Here is a 19,958-nt window from a genome sequence, read left to right as displayed (position 1 = left end):
CGTCTTTAGTGCTTATCCAAGTACGATTCAATCATGGTCCAGTATCCAGCCAATGCAATATTAATAGCAATAAAACCCCAAGTAACCTTAACTAATTGAGGGAATTCCAGCTCATGTAACGATACACAGTTTGTAAAGATGGGAAAAAGGTGAGTTTCAGGCAATCATCGAAAATAGCGAGGTGGGCATAACTGAGCATTACAGCAAAAAACTTCACACTTTTTTGCACCCGATGTAAGAAATTTATATAGAAACTTAGGCGCTTGTTTTTTACCACGTAAGAAATTTATACAAAAACTAAGCAATTATAAAGGAGCTAAGTAGCAAAGGTCTTGATTTGACTATGATATAGCTTTAGTACTTTTGTTTTCAATATTTTTTTCTATTTGTGCGGGCTAAATTCTTCAATCAGATTGAGTTGTTTATGATACGTAATGGACCAGCTTCTTTTTAAAGCTTATCCAACTTTATCCCTAAAAGAAAGCAAAATCTAAATTACGAAAAAGACATTAAAATAATAAATAAAATAAACAAATCGATATGAATTTGTTTCTCAGATGGGAGAAAGAAAACGAATATTTACATCAATTCATTCGCTTGAATAATGTATAGCTTTTAAAACAAAATCTACTACCGTACAAAACTGATGGGGTACAAGCAGAAAGAATACTTTTATTTCTGCCTATATACAGGGAAAAAATTGATACAACATAATCATAATATATATATGTATGAAAGTGAAAAAAAAAGTTTTTCTGGAGTTTTCTTTTCCTTGCTTTTTCTTTTTTCTTAGTTTTGATAAGCTAAAAAAGTGGTTATTATTACAGTCATTTTGGTGATTCATTTCGATTTCATTATCTAATGAAGTTTTTACGTCTCCATTATGATGCGCTAATGGACAGAATTAGTTACGGTCAATAAGACAAAAGGATATCTCATAAGTAGTTGGATGGAATAGAATATTAAACAACACTTATGTTTTATCACAAATAGATTGATTTTGATTCCGCTGTTGGTTTGGGCGAGAAATGTGGCTTTGGAGCACATTTTCCCAGAGGCTATTTATTCGCGCTTCGACGTTTGCTGGTATACTGGAATGTCATGCGTCAAATCCACCCTTAGCGAAATTGAACTTCTGTAGTCCATCGTAGAGAGATTTTTTCAGACATAGAATTAAAACACATCATATTTTATAGCCGCATTTTTTTTCTTTCTTCATATTGTGTTTTTTATACAATTTGTATAAAGCTTCCACCAGATAATCTCTTTGACCAACAACCACCAAAAATCTTTGATATCAAATTTTTATTAATTTTTAGCTTGATAAAATAGAATTGTTTTACTACTACTGGGAATATTCCCTTTATCTATGTTCCAAGTGCATTTCCTATTTTTTCATTTCCCGCTATTTATGTATTTTTTCAATGTTTAAAATTCCAAAATGAAATGGAAATGGAAATATAAATATATACTTATTATACTTGAATGTTATCTCGTAGTGAATGGAAGGAAGCCTGGATTACAAGACACGAACGTCTTTTAATTAAAAAACCTAGATTTTAAAATTTGGTTTTAATAATAGATCTTAACTTCGAATACCAAAGATTATTTTCTTCGCTTCAAGTCTCGATAATGACAAGAACAAACCCTACTGCGCATGATCGGATATTCACGAAGATTCATCGAATATAAACCGACTGTTTATCGCCAGTGTATGTGGAAAAGGCTGCAATTAGTAATATAAAAGAAGCATCCACTCGGCTTTTTGACGCGCGTGCGCCATTTTCCCGCCAATTTCACCAGCATGCGCAGTGGCAGTCTCGTTTCCAGACCCACGCTCGACACCCAGGTATGAGGTGGTTTTTTAACCTGTGTCGTCCTGAACTAGACAAAACAAACCTTACTATCTAAGTATTAATTATCCGTATGCTTATGAATTCTTTCTAATGTAACATCTATAACCGATTTTTTTAATAATATTCTAGTTTACTAAACTAACTTCCATATCAATGTTTCAATATGATATACTTGGTAATATTAATGGGTTAATAATCATAATTGGTTATCCCTTCAGACATTCTAGCTTCTAGAAATGTCACATGTTTGGAAATCAAGTATTTTTTTCTTCAAGTCTGTAGAGGGTCGAATGCGAAGACAAGAGCGGATGTGACGTCACGGTACCATAGGAACTGATTATCTGATCAACGCCATGCTGCTAATGGTATAATCAATATTTTTGTTCCAGTGATGTTGTAGTTTCCTGATATTATCCATCTGTCGTAACTCGTTCCATGATTGTGCTGGACGAACCCTTCGATTTATGGCATTTTTTTGTCTTGTTCACGTTTTCCAAGTATTGCCTTTAGTTTGCTGTCATATCCTGTCATATCACATCGTGATGGAATTCTACACGTCGGTTGATCGCAGTGATGGAATGTTGATGAAATCTGCTTCTCCATAGTAAGGTGATTCACAGACGAATTCAGTTGATTTGTCTGAAAAAAATATATATATATATATAATGAATATAAAAAGACAACTGAATAATGACAACCAAATAAACGAAAGAAAGGAAGCCAGCAGGGAAAGAAGAATGGATGGGTGGGAGAGAGGGAGGGAGGAATAAAAAAATAGAAGTAAGAAGAGAAAAGAAAAAGGAAATAACGAAATAAGAAAGCAAGGAAAGGAGGGAGGGAGGGAGGGAGGGAGCGAGGGAGGGAGGGAGAAAAGAAAAAAAAAAGATGCAAACAAACGCTGAAAAGACAGGTTCAAAAATATCAAAGTGTGTAAATCTTCAAAGACAATATTCAACAAGTGTTTTTCACGTACCTTCTTTTTCTTTAGGCGAACGAATATTCTGGAAAGGAGTTCTCTGGAAGAAAAAGGCTACAGCAACGAAAGCAATAAGAGCCTCTACTCCAGGAAGAACAGCGAAAGCTAGTCGTAAATAGTCTCGACATTCAATGCATTCTCTAAATAAAGACAACACGAGAAACTGTTAGTCACGAGTAGCACAAAATGTGGGGAAGCAGGGGATAGTGATTACTTTAAAGGTCCAAAATCCTCAAAAGACTTCAAGACCTCTTTACCTTTGCAATAATATTTAGCCATTTTAGACCACGTGTCATTCCCTTGAGAAAGTTTGAGTTGCATACATATTAATATGTCTTTTTATGCGCAACCGTTAAGCAAAGAAGTAATACTCAAGGGAATGACGTGGTCTGAAATGGGAAAACATTATGCCCAAGGTAAATAAAGTTATTTCCGCAAACTTGAGGAAAGGTATATTAAGGACAGTCTGTGTAAACATACATACCCAGTACTATGAGGGTAATACTCTTGGAGTCCCAGTACGATTAATCCCAGGGACGCTTTATCGACGAATGCCATGAATGCGTACACAAAACCACTTGATTGCTGTTAAAGAAATTGAAAACCCAAAGTATAAATAAAGGAAAATATAGAGACCGATATTGCCGTACTCCTGTATAATAAAAATCCCTCATGTCAAACGTCAAACTTCACATGAGCCGAACCTAATGACATCAAAGAAGACCGCCTTGTTATCCATTGTCTCAATTAGGTTCGGCTCATTTAAAGTTCGACGTTTGACCTGAGCCTTATCTCAGAGTTATCTGGCGAAAAAAAGAAAGAAATAATGAATGAAAATATGTAAACTTTGAAATGCAAGTTTAGAAGCTCACTTTGTCGTTCCCAATCAGATCAGCAACCATAGCTAATGACGTCACAACCATTAACGAATAACCGCAACCCATAATGACAGTGGGCGCGTAAATGGCGTTTCTCGTTTCCATTGGATTAAAATAGAACCAGGCCGCAGAAATAATGGCTAAGACTGATCCGAAACAGAATATGACCTGGAAATAAAAAAGTACAAATAAATAATAGTATATTAAAAGAAAGAAAAAATGGCAAAAAAAAAAAAAAAAAGAAAAAAAAAAGGGGAAAAAAAAAAAAAGAAAAAGAAAAAAAAGAAAAGAAAAGAAAAGAAAAGAAAAGAAAAGAAAAGAAAAGAAAAGAAAAGAAGAAGTAAAAAAAAAAAGGAATAAAATCCAGATATTCATGGGAACCGATAAATGATTTTAATTTTAAATAATAAGTATTACTTACTCTGTTGCTGAATTTTTTGTTCAGTCGTTTGACCAACATGCTAGAGATAATACCACTAATCAAGATGATGAGAGGGAAGTAAGCTATGGCTTCCTGGAATAATAAACACATGAACGCTTCAGTTTTAGAAGAAAGAAAGGAGGGAAGGAAGGATGAAGAGATGGAAGGAAGGAAGGAAAGAAGAAAGGGAAGAAGGAAGAAAGTAAGGAAAGAAGGAAGGGAGGGAGGGAGGAAGGAAGGGAGGAAGGAAAGGAAGGGCGGAAGGAAGGAAGGAAGGAAGGAAGGGAGGGAGGAAAGAAGGAAGAAAGTAAGGAAGGAAGGAAGGAAGGAAGGAAGGAAGGAAGGAAAACATTATCATTTTTGCAAAGAAGAAGTTAAGTTATTTACCTTAGGGAACTGCATGGTCTCCGTGAGGTACATGGGGAAGTAGGACTGGACTAAATTAGCAACATTTTGTGTCGTAAAGTAAACGATCATCATCTAAAAATAGAAAATGGCAATAAATAAATATGCATTAGTAAATACATCCTTGCATATCAAGCAAAAACAATTGAAAAGTGGGACCGTGAAAGGCAATGTAGAAAGGTGTTAATTAGTAAAAATAACATTTGAATATTACCAAAATAAAGATGAAATTTAATAACGAAATTATTGAACAGAGAAAAAAAATTGTTTTACTTCTTACCACATAGAAATCAGGACATTTGAACCACTGTTTGATCGACTTTGGTGGACTGGTTTTACTATGCTCGATTATTTCCAAGGGGTTGAGCTCTTTATCTAAAGCTTGCTTCTCTGCATCATCGGTTCTTGATGACTGTTTTTCTTGTAAAGCTTTTTTTTCATCTGAAATTATAAAGTATCAATGACTTCTTACAATGGACATAAGAATCATCCCTCTGGCTAAACCACACCACACGCCGACTTATTACACGCATGATGGCGCAAGTGTTAAAAAACCAATATCATACCTTCAATTTTCTTAGATCTTCCGATCTCATCGACTCCCCAGTGAAATAATATCGCAAAAAATCCACCGGTGATGATAACAATAATTGTTTGATACTGAAATATAAATAAATAAATAAATAAATAAATAAATAAATAAATAAATAAATAAATAAATAAATAAATAAATAAATAAATAAATAATGAATAAAACGATTCATTCGAGACGCTCAAAAACAAAATGCATATTTGGTCGTTTCTCAAACAAATGAAAGTCACATGAATTCTTCATACAAATGACGTCATGCATAGTTGACAGTTCTGTCAAGACACAAGGCTTTGCCTGACAGCTTTCATCAATTCAACTATAAGAATAAAAACATAACGATTCATTCGAAAAACGCAAAACAAAATGCATATTTGGTCGTTTCTCAAGCAAATGAAAGTCACATGAATTCTTCATACAAATGACGTCATGCATAGTTGACAGTTCTGTCAAGGCACAAGGCTTTGCCTGACAGCTTTCAACGATTCAATAAAAATAAACATAAAACGATTCATTTGAGACGCACAAAACAAAATGCATATTTGGTCGTTTCTCAAGCAAATGAAAGTCACATGAATTTTCATACAAATGAAGTGATGCATAGTTGATAGTTCTGTCAATACAAGTCACAAGGCTCTGCATTACTGACAGCATTCAACAATTTTGTTGGTTTAAACAGGAAATGACGTCACAGTTTAAAAGCCCCACACTGCGAAATTTTAAGCGCAGGGCTCCGTGCCGTGCGGTAATTTCATATAACCTGCTCCGCATTTTCTGCATGGCAGTGTGAAACAAACGACACCCTGTCTATAAAATAGTTTCCCAATGTTAAGAATAATTGATGAATTTTTCTTCGCTTTTGATTGGTCAGCGGATAGCGGAAAAGGTTTTTGAATGACGATTTTGGTGTAAGTCGATATTCGTCTCCGCCGTCCGTGTACTACTACCATGTATTCCCCCTGCAAGCTTACCGTGAATGGTTTTTGTACGCTTTCGTCTATCGTTGTCTCACTATTTTGACCTAAGAGTATCCACGTCACGATATACACATATACTCCACATCCGAGCTTCAGAGCGGATCTAAAATAAGATGATAAAAAATACACATCAATAATGAATACAATAACTCTTTCCCCGTCAAAGGTTATCCCAGAAGTTAAGGACTTCAGGAAATCGTGTGGTGGATGAGGATATTACATCTTCTCATTATCTTAGTAAATATCTCCGAACAGTTCATGTTTCATACTCTCAATACACTGTTTTCCAGTCTATGGGATTATGTTTACTTGAAACCTTGCCAAGTATCCACCTATTTAAGAAATGACCTTGTCGGTCCGACACCTAAAATGGGTGATTTGAATGTAAATTCTTGCTTTTTTGTTTTCTGGCCACTAAAATACAAAAAAAAAAAAAAAAAGAAGAGAAATTTCACATCTCATTTCTACTTCACATTCCAATTTAAATAGGAAGCTTTGTTGTTCGACTGTGAATATATTACTATTTGCAGCGTGCTACTCTGTCCCGATTTCAGATTTCAGATCTCCGATCGACAACGGTTTTAAGAGATAGTTGTTTGGGGCTGTTGGGGGTGCAGGGTGGGCGTCAACCGTTAGAATGTACAAGAAAAACAACAATATCTTAAATAAAAGCTGTATACAAAATCTATCCATCGAGGTTTATTACTGCACACAGACAAGAAATTCCTTTCGTGAGAGAAAATCGTCTCAGACAAGATTTAAGACTTTATATAAGCTAGATCTTAAGGCTTCATGATGCATTATCAACTTCAAGAGGGTCAAGAAACATCCACTTTAATAGCCAGGAAATAAGTTACATTCTTATTCTTCGTTTTCACGTTACGTCATCGTGGCCATGTTGGTACCATTTAACAAAAGATTTCTCATTAGCATCCATTGTTAACGGTACCACAATGGCCGCCATGTTTTTGTCTTATTTGTCTATTGAAATATGAACAGAAATATTTCCTAAGCTCAAGCATGTGAAAATGCGAGAATCAACCTTGACCAAGAAGAAGTGAATCAGTGATCAGATTTCTTGGCCTTGACCTTAGAGGAATGCCCGGCAATAAACACGCACCATGCCATAAACCCTTTGAGCTAGATCCTAAAATTCCCTATAAAAAAAGGATGTCGTAACTATCGATTACACACTATTTACAGCACTAAAAGACATTTCTTCACTATGAAGGATCCGGCTGTTCATAAAGTTCGTGCATTACTGTTCAAACCAGTTACGTAGCGAGATCCCGTATCACGGGGCCAGATTTTTCATAGAAACTTTAAAAAGATGGAAACGATCAGTTTCTTTGCGTTTATTGAACACTATTTACTCGCATAGCACATTTCCAAGTTTTATCCCAACATCGAACAAAATCTTTTTTTCAGTTTCTCTCATTCTAAGTCAACGTTTCCACCCTTTCCTCCATTGGCTTCTGGTTTAACTTTGAAAACTACTGCACCAAAATCTATTACTTATTCTTCCTCGTACTTCAGACCTTGCTTCTCTAAATTTCCTTTCAAAGACCCTATCGGCTTTTTGCGAAACTGGCCTTGTTCTTTCCTATCCCAACTTGGTTTCTGTAGTGCCATATATGGTGTCGTTTGTGCATATATAGAGAACCTTGATTTCCTGATTGAAAAGACCTATGGTTTTATTACCAACTGGATATAAATAGTCTGCGACGTCACTACAAAGCTAGATTAAATGTACTGAGATATAGACGCATTACTGCGGGAAAATTATTGCAAAGATGGATGCTAAGTGTATGTACCCTGAATGGTTTTGCAGACCCCAACGTCTCGCAAGACAGGCACGCAACACAGAATCAGGCTTTTAGAACAATTAATTGTGAATGTGAAACCAAAATTAAGCAATTATACGTAGTCTTTAAATGCAAAACAGCGGTATTCACGCAGGAAACATAAGATGAACATTGAAATGCTTTCATACCCCCTTGAGGGCTCGCAATTAACTTTCGCATGAACGCTTAATAATATGAGAATTAATCGATAAATACTGTTTTTGTCGGAAAACTCGAATCGTTTTCGTTAAAGAATCAGTTTCATTTTATATTATTCCTAAAAGCAAGATGAAAGGAAAGGGTAACCATTCTAGGGAATAGAATCAGGCCAAAAACGCTGACCCTTATAATAATAAGCCAAATAACCATACTAGTTCTGTCAAGACTTTTGGTTTCATCATATGTAAAACACTGAAAAGAGTTTTCTTCCCGAAAGAAAAATATCGCCACTGAGCAAAAAATACCGCCAAGTACGTGGCTAGAACCTCGAGATATTTCTTCGTAAAAGACCAAATAAAATGGATGACCTGATTGTTGTTAGTACATGAACCTTGGGGGATAATTTCGATAATTCAGTAATGAAGTCTTGAATCCGGAGAAACTTCACTAACCTACCGCTGGCTGAATTTAAGTCTTACTTGATTGACAAGAAATGCGACTCTAATGAAAGTAATGACAGATTTTCTCGTAATGTGACAATATTAGGAATTGAAAAATTATTATTTCAAAATCTAAACACGAATTTAAGAATCCAAGTCGGAAAATACTTTCCGATGCCGGGGGATAGGTAATGAGGTTTTATTTGTCAGTGCACAGGAAAGCATTATATTTCCATTTCGTACATCGCATTTTCTGGAAGATCAAAAGTCGAACTGCGTATTTGCCATAAAGTTAAAAAGAATAAAGACTTAAGTCTCATCGAGAAGAAAAGTCACAAGAAAACTTAGAAAGAAATGCAGTTTTCGTTTGTTTTATCAGCTACAACCCTACTGCTGAAGACAAATAAACGCGATAAACCCTTCAAGAAAACGCACGTCCACTAATCTTAAACCTCATTAAATATTCAAGGGCATAAAATAAACATTCCATTATTTAATATTTACTTGTTCACGTAAAATTTTGAAAATTTTGCATTTTGAGGTGAAAAGAATCGTACCATGATGGAACTCGGCGGAAATGGTCTTGAATTCTGAATACATATTTAACGGAAACGCACAAATGTTGGGATAAAAAATATTCCTACTGCTAATGAAAGCCGAAACAAAAGATCACCGAGTGTTCATCGTTTAAAAACGTTATGCAGCTTTGAACGCGCACAAAAGAAACGGCTCATTTAGTTTCGCTTTAACGGTAATACCCCCATAAACTCATTTATCACTCCATTGAGTTCGGGAATAAATTTTAAAAAAAAACAAATAACGCTTTGGCAGAGCATTCAACACATTTTCTGCGTTTGTTTGTTGTTGTTGGTTTTTTTTCCCCAAGAATGAGAGTAATTCGCTTATTATTCCGAAAGGAAGGCTTGAATTTCTTGGATAAGATTAGAGGGAAACCTCTGACAGATTTCCGGTGTCCTAGTGTTTCAAGCTGGGGTATCGCTCTGCACCCATTCTGATGTCATCAACAGAAGCAAGCTCGGACAGGCAATGATGCCGCTTCCGAAAGCTTACCGTAGCAATCTGCTTAGTTGCAAAAAAAAAAAAAAAAAAAAAAAAAAAAAAAAAGAAACGAGAAGCAAGACATTTAAATCTATAATAATCCTAAAAATAAGCGCTTAGCTCAGTGTTGATTCATTTGGCATTGTTTTATCTATTTGTAGAAGCAACAGGTAGCTGATAACCTTGTCAAAAGAACTAACATATTGATACTGGACTGTATATATTCTCAGGTTTGACCTCAGCAAATAAATAATCTAGAAGTTCCACAATTTGTTCAAAATACTCTTGGTAGATATTCCTAAAACACCGACAAAGCTTCTAGAATCCTATTTATCCCGGATTTTCCTTGCTACTTATGTAACAAAATATCCTTTACATTCTCACATCTTGCGCAAGTGATATTTGAGGCCTTAGAATCTTTAGAAATCAATTAGACATTTTGACTACTCTGATAGACAATTTCTATAGTCTTCATAGATGTACTGTATTGTTGTTCAATTGTAAAAATATCCCGATTAATAGACATGTTTTATGGACTGTAAATTCCTATTCAGTGCAGGTCATTGTCCAATGTCAAGGGTAAAGGGTTCTCTTACCTGATCGCTCCCAGCTCTAGTGCGTCTTTTGCTCTTCTTGCCACAATAGGCATCAAAGATAAATGACTGATTTCGACCATAGGCCAGAAGAAACTAAACAACGCGGTTAATACTCCGTAGTATGTTAGTAAAACCCATTCTTCTGCCTTCTCGCCGCAATAGGGACAGGGCGAGTACAGGAATGGCCAAATTAATGCAATCCCAGCACTTCCAATCAGATGCCAAATCTTCTTGTTGCCGTACCGTTTTTCAATTCTTTTGGACATCCGTTTATCGCAAGCGTATCCTATCAAAGGAGTCGAAATAGCATCGGCTATCTGAGAGACCACGAATATATACCCCGCATTCACGGGAGAGAGTTTGATAACTTTTGTGAAGTAGATCAGAATATAACTAAACCAAGCTTGGATGCACAAGTCGTTGAAGACATGACCAACACCATAGCTGATTTTTTGCTTGAGCGGTGTCCTGTCTTCTCTCACTAAAGCAGGCTTTCTTTCTCCGCGAATTCTCTGTATAAGGGCTTTCATCTTTCTTATGAATTGCTTAGCAAATTCGCCGCATGGAATCTTGTACGACCCAACTCCGCTCTAGTTCTTTGTCAAAGCCAAGATAAAGTGGCCGAACAAACAGTCCGCAAGCCTGTTAAAATAAATCTCTGGTTAATGATTCATTAAGTAAAAGGTTAGCTTAGAAACATGATATTTGGTGTTAAACGTGACATTTGGAAGGTCGATATTTCTAGGACTTTCACTAGTTTTTTTTTTTTTTTTTTACTGTAAATTTTAGAATTATAAACCACATAAAAAACCCCAACTAACCCATATTGTTGGACTTTGAACCGTTTCACATGTTCTTTAATTAAAAAAGCCTTTCAATTGTTTATTATTTTCTGAATATCATTAAAAAATTTCTAAGATCGTGATCATGAATTTCCTAACTTCAATCGAGTGTAATTCCTATTTCCTTACCTCGAGTCCGATGGAAGAAATCTTTTTTAGCTTTTGCAAAGTCTGCAGTTCAAGACCCGTCGAACTGTGAAGGAAAAAAATTTTCCTTTTCTTCTGGTTGAAATTGAAAAAGTCCGGTGCTACGAGCTTGAAGCTTTTTTATTCCTTGATCGAAGAAAATCTCCAGACGAAACGATCTTTGAAGCGAGGGAACGTCTTTCCAAAGGCTGATCGAATGCGATTTGAGGGTATCTCGACCGGAGCAGCAAGCTTCGGGAAAAACCGTTTAAAATATGCCTTGCACAAAGCTGATGAAATCATATGACAAGCAGCGCTTGTGTTGTTTTGATGAAAAAGCTGAAGTGTCATTTTCTATCGCTAGGGAGGAGTGGGATGGTATAAAATGATTTAACCCAAAATACCTCGAAAATTGTACAAATTTTGGACACAATTTCATCAATAATTCAGAATTACTTTTCTTAATAAATGTACATGCCAAATTAAGAGAATATGGTTCTTTCGAGGATATGATTAAGCAGGCCAAAAACTACTTATCAGTATACCCCCGTAAAAAATAATTTTGCCAGTTGCTTCGATTTATTTTCTGACGTCACAAGTCACGCGCTCTGCGCCTTTGTTTACCTGGTCACGGTAGCCAAGCAAAATGGTTCGCTCGCTCTCACTAGGAAACCCCCAGATCACAGCCAAGAATTCGGTCTTCATTGACACTATCAAATACCTTTAATTGTGAATAAAACATATAGTTTTCCGAGTTCAAATACATAATATACCTCAGCTGGTTTTTGATCACCGGATTTGTATATCATTTCGCTTTTCGAGTCCCCTGACAATATGGTAATTTTATCGATTCAGGTGACGTCTTTTAGCCAATCATGGTCCAGTGATTACGAAAGAGGCACGAGCCCTAAGCATCAAATCACGTGCTGCTCCTATTGTTGACATGTGCTTTCAAGAATCTTCCGCCGCAAGGAATTGTTTTAACAAATAAAATTCCGATTAATCTTTGTACCAAATAATGTATTTATTTTATTAAAAATGTTCTTAAAAGAGTTGGAACAAAGAAATAAAACATTGGCCTTTTTTCGAGAATTTTTAAGACGAGCAACTGAAATGCTTTTCACACTCGAACAGCTGAAGCAAATTGCTTATAAACATCTTGACACTAGGATCAAACAAGTCACGCACAATTATCTTGCCTTCCAATTTATTTTTTTTCTTTTTCACCCCTCAGTTTTGGTTTAGTAATCTGGAACCTGGGATTGCTTCTAGATTATGAATTATAAGCCATGAGAAAGATAAAAGCAAATACTTGCGAACTTTAGGCAGTTATTTGCCCTAATCGTGGAGCAAGAATTGGAAAGAGAGATATATATATAGAGAGAGAGTGATAAAAATAAAGAAAGAAAAAGAGAGAGAGAGAGAGAGAGAGAGAGAGAGAGAGTTAGTTAGTAGTTAGTTAGAGCTAGTTAGAACTTAGTAAGCGGGCATCCTGTTTAATAGTTCTAGCGATGAAGACTGGGGCGGATTAAAAAGATTTACAAAATTTCTGTTGATCTTTGATTCAATAGCAAATGCAATCATCTGTAGACGTAAACTTCAGGAGTGAAGTTTATAACTCCGTAGACCGCAATAAAGAAACTTTTTGGTATAAATTCTCCGAATATTTCCCATCGGTTTTCTCTTCGTCTCCATCCAATAACGCGGGCGGGAGGGACGTCCTCTCAGAAACCCCAGCAACGACCGAATCGAAAGAGAAAACGACAACCTTTTCTACTGCCAAAGAAACACTTTCTAGCGTTTGACATTCAGGGATGCTCGAGTGATGGACGGATGATTTAGGAGCTGTTGCAGGGAAGCTGAAGCTACGACGCATGCTCAGAACCGGGGCACTCCGGCATAGCATGCCCTTATCTTGGGTAAGCATCTTTGCAGCATCTTTGTCGTCACGTGAGATATGTATGTCGTCATTGCTCTTTGTGACGTCATTCTCTTCGTTGATGATGTAGATCCTGTCAATAGCTTGATTTGATGCTTGTGGTGGGGCATCGATGTCTGTTTGCGTCCACTGGTCTTCTTGGTTTGCTTTAAGAAGGAAGGGAATAAAGAGAATTGGCTAAACAAATTACACATGCCGGCAGTGAACGTTCTTAGTCTGGCAGCAAGCCAAAGATTTTGTGAAAAAGGGCATCTCTCACTGTTTATCGCTGGGATATTGTAGATATATGAATGGTCTGTGTACTTGAAAATGGAAAATGGACCAGAGAAAAGAAAGGGAAACGGTAGGAAAAGACAAAGGAGACCAATTAGTAATGATATATACAGGATGGGGTTATGATAAAGAGATAGGACAGAGAGGTTGAAAGAGAGGGAGAGAAAAACGGGATTGAAAAACCGTGTTTGGGGGAGGGGAGGGTGGGAAATAATGGCATTACCGGGATGGAGGGACATGCGATGTCAAGAGACTCTTAAGAGGCAATGTCCACAAGAATCGAACAAATGGTGGCAAGGGTCAAAAAATCAAATTCGCTCTTCTTTTGAAGTTAGATAGGCCATTATTAGATATGAATCCCTGGGTAGTTGGTTTTCGAAAATATTATTTCATTTCCGAGAAAACGGCCACAGAAGAGGTTCGACCGAAACCCAAGCAAGAGACGCTCAAGAGGAGTGAAAATGGACAAACTTTGAACAGAGCTCGCGTAAAAAATAAACCATCTATGACAATTTTTGAACTTTCTTCTTAATTTATCACCCTTTTTCGTTCATTGGACTGGATTTCAAGCGTATTGGGAAAGGGACGAATTTTTGGCGAGGGAAAATAGGATGCCTATGTTTACATATGCTAATTAGTTGCCTCAAAAGAAAAAAAGATTTAACTATGGGCAAGTTCTCTGATTGAAATAATATTTATGCTGCAAGTTGAGGAAGAATAGATCTTTTCAAAACTTTAAAAATTGATTTGGGGAAATTAATTCTGACTGCATAGAAACCTGTTGAATTTGGTTGAAATACATGCGAAAATCACGCTTCTCGAATCAACGCAGGACTAAGGATTTTCGTAAAGATTGTCATGAAATTTACCCTGAAAACTAAGAAATTAATGTTTGTGCCGTTGTTTGAAAGTCCGGTGTGGTTTGGTAAATTAAAGCTCCATTGGAAAGGTTTTGGGATTGTCGGTACTGATGAGCAAAAACGCGATCTTTGGTGATTGCGTGACCGAGGTTCCACTTTACGTTTAGAAGTTTGATTACTGTAAAATTCACGCTAAAAATTACGATAGAAACGTTCTTTAAATAGCTTTATAATCTTGTTTTGAAATCCAGTCCAATGAACGAAAAAGGGTGATACATTAAGAAGAAAGTTCAAAAATAGTCATAGATGGTTTATTTTTTACGCGAGCTCTGTTCAAAGTTTGTCCATTTTCACTCCTCTTGAGCGTCTCTTGCTTGGGTTTCGGTCGAACCTCTTCTGTGGCCGTTTTCTCGGAAACAAAATAATATTTTCGAAAACCAACTACCCAGGGATTCATATCTAATAATGGCCTATCTAGCTTTAAAAGAAGAGCGAATTTGATTTTTTGACCCTTGCCACGAATTCTTGAATTTGTTCGATTCTTGTGGACATTGCCTCTTAACTTCTTAAGAATCCTTACCCAAATCTTTACAAGAAATGAAGACGTTGGTTTTGGAAGTAAAAATAACGACGACAAGAGCAATGGCTGTAAACACAGAAGGTGTCAACGTAATCACTAAACGAGCGTAGTTACCACAAGTAGTACAGCCAATCCTGAAGAAAAGAAAATATAACTGACATATTTTCATGACTTCCTGTGATGTCAGTAGCCATCAAGACTGACATACTCGAACAGCGGATCCAGGATTTCACGGGTTCCCCCATTGAGAAGCCAATCATGTTCTTCACCCTTAGCAGAATGGAATTTATTAAAATCATGGTTTGTCCTCAAAATGCAGTAAATTTGCTGGACATTGAAAACCTGTTTTTGAAATCCTGGATCCGCCATTGTGGTTTATTTGTAAATATCTTCACGTATCATCAAGCTTACCCATCCGGGTAGTTTCTCTGTATAATCAGAATAAAAAGGCCGACCAAAATCTTATCAAAGAATCCCATGGTTGAGTAGATGAACCCACTGGATCTCTGGTGGGGGAAAAAGAAAAAAGATCTATTGTTCACGATATGGCAACCATTTTGTAAAATCCTAATTTTTGAGGATGGCGAAGGCGCATTTCTAAATCCAGCCATTTTTAGGAATCTGATGGAAAAATAAAAGGAGGAAGGTCTATTCTTCAGGACGGCAACCATTTTTTTTTAAAAAAGCTAAAAATCCAACGTTTGAGGATAGAAAAAGCGCATTTCTAAATCTAGTTATTTTAACGAAGCCAACCTTATCCTTCTTCGCCAGATCTGCCAGCATGGAAAGAGAAGTAGCCATCATGATAGAGCTGCTCGCTCCAAATAAGATTGAAGACAGAAAGACAAAGTTCTCTCCTGTCTTTGACTGCAGTTGAAACCAAACACAGGATTGGAAAACAACGACGGAGGCTGCGCAGAACGTCCACTGCAAGAGACAAAAGAATGACAAAGAATTTGTGGATACACATGGCCATTGTCACTTCCAAAAACGTTTAGCTTTTCTTTCTTGTTTTCCATATACAATGCTCTCAAGGATCTGTGACTCAAGCAAAGAAGAAAAGCACGTGCACTCTGGCTTAGACAGAACTGAATATTAAAATTCCACTTATTAGTGAATTCCTCTTAGAGTGCATACTATATATCCGTTAAAAAGTCAACTAACAAAATTTTACAAATTAGAGCAGAGTTTTGTAGGTCTACGCGATCTAATGAGGTCTACTGAACTGACTAATTTGTGCAATTACTCACAAAGATTTTCACGGATATATGGTATATGCACTCTTTATAACACATTGATAGCACTACTATCAGAACTGATCTTTTTCGTAGTTCCTTTTGTTGGGTTAGCTAACGCTATTATAATCTAGTTACTCTCAAAGGAGTTAAAACATTTAAATAAGAAAAAGAATTCGTAGAGGATTCTGGAAGTAGTGTTATCAATCGGAACGGAGAATAGGTTGTACCTTGTTTCCAAGCACTTTACGAATACTCGTCCCCAAAGTGTTGCCCACTACCTCAGTGATTAGCAAAGCCATGGGGAAGTAGGCAATCGCTTCCTAATTACACGACACAATAGAAAATGAATATGTCAATAAGCCCACACAAAGGAAAAAACAGGCCAGATTTAAAATGAAGTATCTTTCTTCTTTCATTCCACTTCCTTCTCTTATCTTACCACATTTGCTTCCCTTCCCTTCTCGTCTTTTTTTCTTTATACTTTATCATTGATTCACAATTCACTAATATCTTGAAACTTACCTTGGTAAAACCCAAAGAATCTGTGACGTAAAACACGATGTACAGCTGTAAGACTGTACTGACGACGCGTGAACATACGTATACCACAGCTACCTGCGAAAACAGCAGCAGTCAGTAATTTTATTCTTATAAATCAACAGCTCAAACAAAAAAACTCCACCGACAAAAACATTGTTTGAGTTTGAGTTCTCCTCACTGGTACAAGGTGTCTATATAGAGCGTTCTCACTCAATACCTAGAGTCCACTGACAATAGAGATGGAAGGCCATATTGGTGTATCTATTGACAAAATCATTGTCAAAGGTACACCAAAATGGCGGCTGTGACGTCATGTGAGATTGCTCTATAGCCCAAATCAAAAGGATCTATAAAACGCATCATATTTCTTTGCTTACCTTACACAAGTCATAATCATTAAGCCACTGACGCCATGTACGGGATGGACCTTCGTCCTGATCATCACCACTCTCATTCTGAACACCGGACCCTTGCTCAGCCAGTTGACTTAGAGAGATGCTACTCTCAGTGTGTCTACGGAGCACACAGAGGTCCCTGGATGAGGCCTTTCGGGTTTTGGCTTTGATATCACCTGGTGTGCTTCTTTGAGTCCGACAGTTTCTGGTGTCAGGTTCGACGGTTCCCCAGTGGAAGAAAAAAGAGAACACCAGGCCAAGCCCAACCAAAGTTAAACTAAGGGTCTGAAAGGTCACAACGAACAATTATGAAGAAATGTTGAAACAATTGCATGACTGAGATGATTAAATCGGATACATTGTGTAAAGTAGCCTGAGTGGCGGCTCTTTATGTGTGGCGGAGAGGCCCTCTACAGACCCTCTCACAAGCAAAGGGCCGCTAGTCATGCTATGTTTAATCAACGAGTTAGAATGACGTACTGTGAATTGCTGCTTAAGGTCTGATGTAACCTTCTCTCCATCTGCTTGACCAAGAAGAATCCACGTGATACTGAATATAATCATCCCAAAGATGAACGACAGCCATGACCTGACAACGATAAAAGATTTTTTTTTGTCTCAGCATTCAATCAACCATTACAATAGTTTCCGGATAGCACGATATTTACAGGAACTTTTGGCAGCAGTCTGGAGTCCGGGGAAGAAATACACATGCGCAGTTTTCACTTTGTTACAAAATTAGTCTCAAGCTTGTCACTTTTTAAAACCACAAAGATTCGTTGATCACGAAAATAAAAACTAAATCAAAAATAACCCCACTCCCCCCCCCCCCCCCCCCCCCCAAAGCACAAATAATCACACAGACCAAGTCAAAATCCATCATAGATTTTTTGATATTTTAAAGTTTATTCACCTGATAGCATTCAACTCTGCTTCATCGTTCGGTTGAACAATATCCGGCATCAACGATAGATGTGAAATACGTACGATAGACCATCCCACATGGAGTAACACAACAACAGCAGAATAATAACCAAGCTTAGCTGATGGTGAAATGCTATCACTACACACTAAGCAAGAACTGAAGGTTAACGGCCATGTCAGAAACACCAGTACTGTACCAAACAAGTGCCACAGCTTTCTCCTGCCATAACTTGGAAATACCTTGGGGCAAATCCGCACCATCCCAACCTCGATAAATGGCGTTAAAAAAGCATCTGAGCACTGCGCGATCATAAAAAGATAACCAACAATAGGCGGTGAGAGACCAACGACTTTGTTGAAGTAAATGAGGATGTAGCTTGACCAGACAATATAGCACAAATCGCTGAAGACATGACCTAAACTGAAGTATAATCGACGTTTAAAAGGTAACGACACGACACCTGCACGATATCTGGGATCATTATGCTTGACGTCTTTCCAGAGCTTCTCAGCTATGGACACCCATTCCATCTTGATGCCAAGTCGAGCTTCGTATGGCTAGTGCAGACTCCAAACTTTTCTGATCAAGATTTCGAGGTCTGTTGGACCCAATTTCTAATAGGATATGAATATAAATTGTGCACACTGTACTTGTGATTAAATGCTCTTACAGCATTAGGAAATAGCTCTTGATTAAATATCTACACCACGATAAGATACGAGTACTAGTTAAATTTTTGTATGAAGGAATATTGATTCCAAAGGCAAGTTTGGAGTTAAACGTCTCAGCAAATAAAGAAAAAAGCTCCTTAATTATTTTCCATATTTTCCTTCAGTCGAGACAATAGAGGTTCCCTAAATCTTCTCATTAAAATCGAATCTGTATTAAATATAAGCACAGCATTTAATAATAAATCACTTTTAAATTCATGGTTGGTTGGAAGAGAGATGTTTTGGAATTGAAGGCTTGTTAATGAACCACATTTTATACCGAAAATCTGCCGCCTGCATAGAACGACATTAGACAACAACCACAATTGGTTTGAGAGATTAAAACTGCACAAATACAAGATCAAACCCATTAATTATACAAGAACATTTAGTACTATTTACTGATATGTGACAAGGAAACTATTTTTATTAACGATATCTTGGAAATTGAATTCCAGTTTAATTATTTTTAACTTGTAATAATTCTGCAAGGTTGGAATTCATTTCAATTATTTTTAACTTTTAAAACGTACGACATAATAATTTAATCCTCAAAATATAAATGCAAAGAATGTAAACTTTGTAGAAGGAAACCACAATATTGAAGTAAGCGGTTTTTATAATTCAGTTGTAATTCTGAAGTGTTCTAGATATATATTTATCTCTAATATATATTAACTCTCAAAACTATCTCATAAATGCTTTTTTTCATGTCCGTTTTGTTAGAAAATCCAGCAGAGCAAATTTATCAGGGTCCTTCTACATAGCATCCTTTGAGCCAAATCTCCTGTATGAACAAAGTTTACTTACTAATTAATTTACAAAATACAAAATATTTCATTTTTCTATTCTTTTTTCCATACGGGGAAAAGGAAAAAAGCTATTGATAATCATATATTTTGTTTGTTTAGTGCAATATGGCCAAGTCCAATCGGCATTCATCCCAGAATCTGTGGTGAATGTAAAAATGGATTAACCTAAAAGTATCTGTCAATAGTTTTTTTTAATACTTCTTACGATCAAACAGCGACAGCTTAGGGCACAAAGGCGCCAAATGCCATAACAATACCAATCATTATGGTTCGAAATACAAGAGTTGGGTGGCGATAAATTAGGCTGGCTTTTTTCCATTTTGCCACAATTGCTGGCTTTCCCTACACTTCATTTCCTGTCTCGTGTGGAATGTTCATCAGCTGAATCGCAAGTTTTCAATAGAATTCTTTCTAGCTGACAGCAGATGATGGTCAGTGTTTGACCACCATTTGCAGCAGGTAATGAGATTCAAAAACGTTTCTCAGCTGAGTGAAAGCCAGCAATAACAATGAATATA

At 36.7% G+C, this 19,958-nt stretch overlaps 2 protein-coding genes across 2 annotated transcripts; both read right to left on the bottom strand.

Moving 5' to 3' along the window:
* Positions 1–1,290: 1,290 nt before the first annotated feature.
* On the bottom strand, positions 1,291–11,456 carry LOC116297561 (major facilitator superfamily domain-containing protein 12). Its single transcript, XM_031705809.2, has 11 exons — positions 11,172–11,456; positions 10,201–10,842; positions 6,097–6,205; positions 5,103–5,196; positions 4,817–4,977; positions 4,519–4,611; positions 4,132–4,224; positions 3,705–3,878; positions 3,317–3,417; positions 2,830–2,972; positions 1,291–2,495 (listed from the first exon to the last, which is right to left on the bottom strand). Exons 2-11 carry the CDS (start codon positions 10,728–10,730, stop codon positions 2,407–2,409), a joined length of 1,587 nt encoding a protein of 528 aa, XP_031561669.2. The 5' UTR covers positions 10,731–10,842; positions 11,172–11,456; the 3' UTR covers positions 1,291–2,406.
* A 902-nt stretch (positions 11,457–12,358) lies between these two features.
* Positions 12,359–19,000, bottom strand: LOC116297560 (major facilitator superfamily domain-containing protein 12). Its single transcript, XM_031705808.2, has 9 exons — positions 17,907–19,000; positions 17,474–17,582; positions 16,976–17,278; positions 16,581–16,673; positions 16,286–16,378; positions 15,574–15,747; positions 15,232–15,326; positions 14,821–14,954; positions 12,359–13,253 (listed from the first exon to the last, which is right to left on the bottom strand). The coding sequence occupies exons 1-9, from the start codon at positions 18,446–18,448 to the stop codon at positions 12,781–12,783; spliced, it is 2,016 nt and encodes a 671-aa protein (XP_031561668.2). The 5' UTR covers positions 18,449–19,000; the 3' UTR covers positions 12,359–12,780.
* Positions 19,001–19,958: the final 958 nt, after the last annotated feature.

This window comes from Actinia tenebrosa, unplaced genomic scaffold (genome assembly GCF_029948245.1).
Source record: "Actinia tenebrosa isolate PJP-AT-01 unplaced genomic scaffold, QUT_ActTen_1.0 PGA_scaffold6__47_contigs__length_16458017, whole genome shotgun sequence".
NCBI classification, from domain to species: Eukaryota; Metazoa; Cnidaria; class Anthozoa; order Actiniaria; family Actiniidae; genus Actinia; species Actinia tenebrosa.
This window is presented reverse-complemented; position numbering and strand designations above follow the sequence as displayed.

Coding starts and splice junctions, on each gene's coding strand:
- LOC116297560 (XM_031705808.2), bottom strand. CDS start 18,448: ATGGAATGGGTGTCCATAGCTGAGAAGCTCTGGAAAGACGTCAAGCAT. Junction 17,279..17,473: donor ACCTTAAGCAGCAATTCACA/GTACGTCATTCT, acceptor GTGACCTTTCAG/ACCCTTAGTTTAACTTTGGT. Junction 16,674..16,975: donor ATGATTATGACTTGTGTAAG/GTAAGCAAAGAA, acceptor CTGTTTTCGCAG/GTAGCTGTGGTATACGTATG.
- LOC116297561 (XM_031705809.2), bottom strand. CDS start 10,730: ATGAAAGCCCTTATACAGAGAATTCGCGGAGAAAGAAAGCCTGCTTTA. Junction 4,612..4,816: donor AATGTCCTGATTTCTATGTG/GTAAGAAGTAAA, acceptor TTCTATTTTTAG/ATGATGATCGTTTACTTTAC. Junction 3,879..4,131: donor ACAAAAAATTCAGCAACAGA/GTAAGTAATACT, acceptor TTTTATTTCCAG/GTCATATTCTGTTTCGGATC.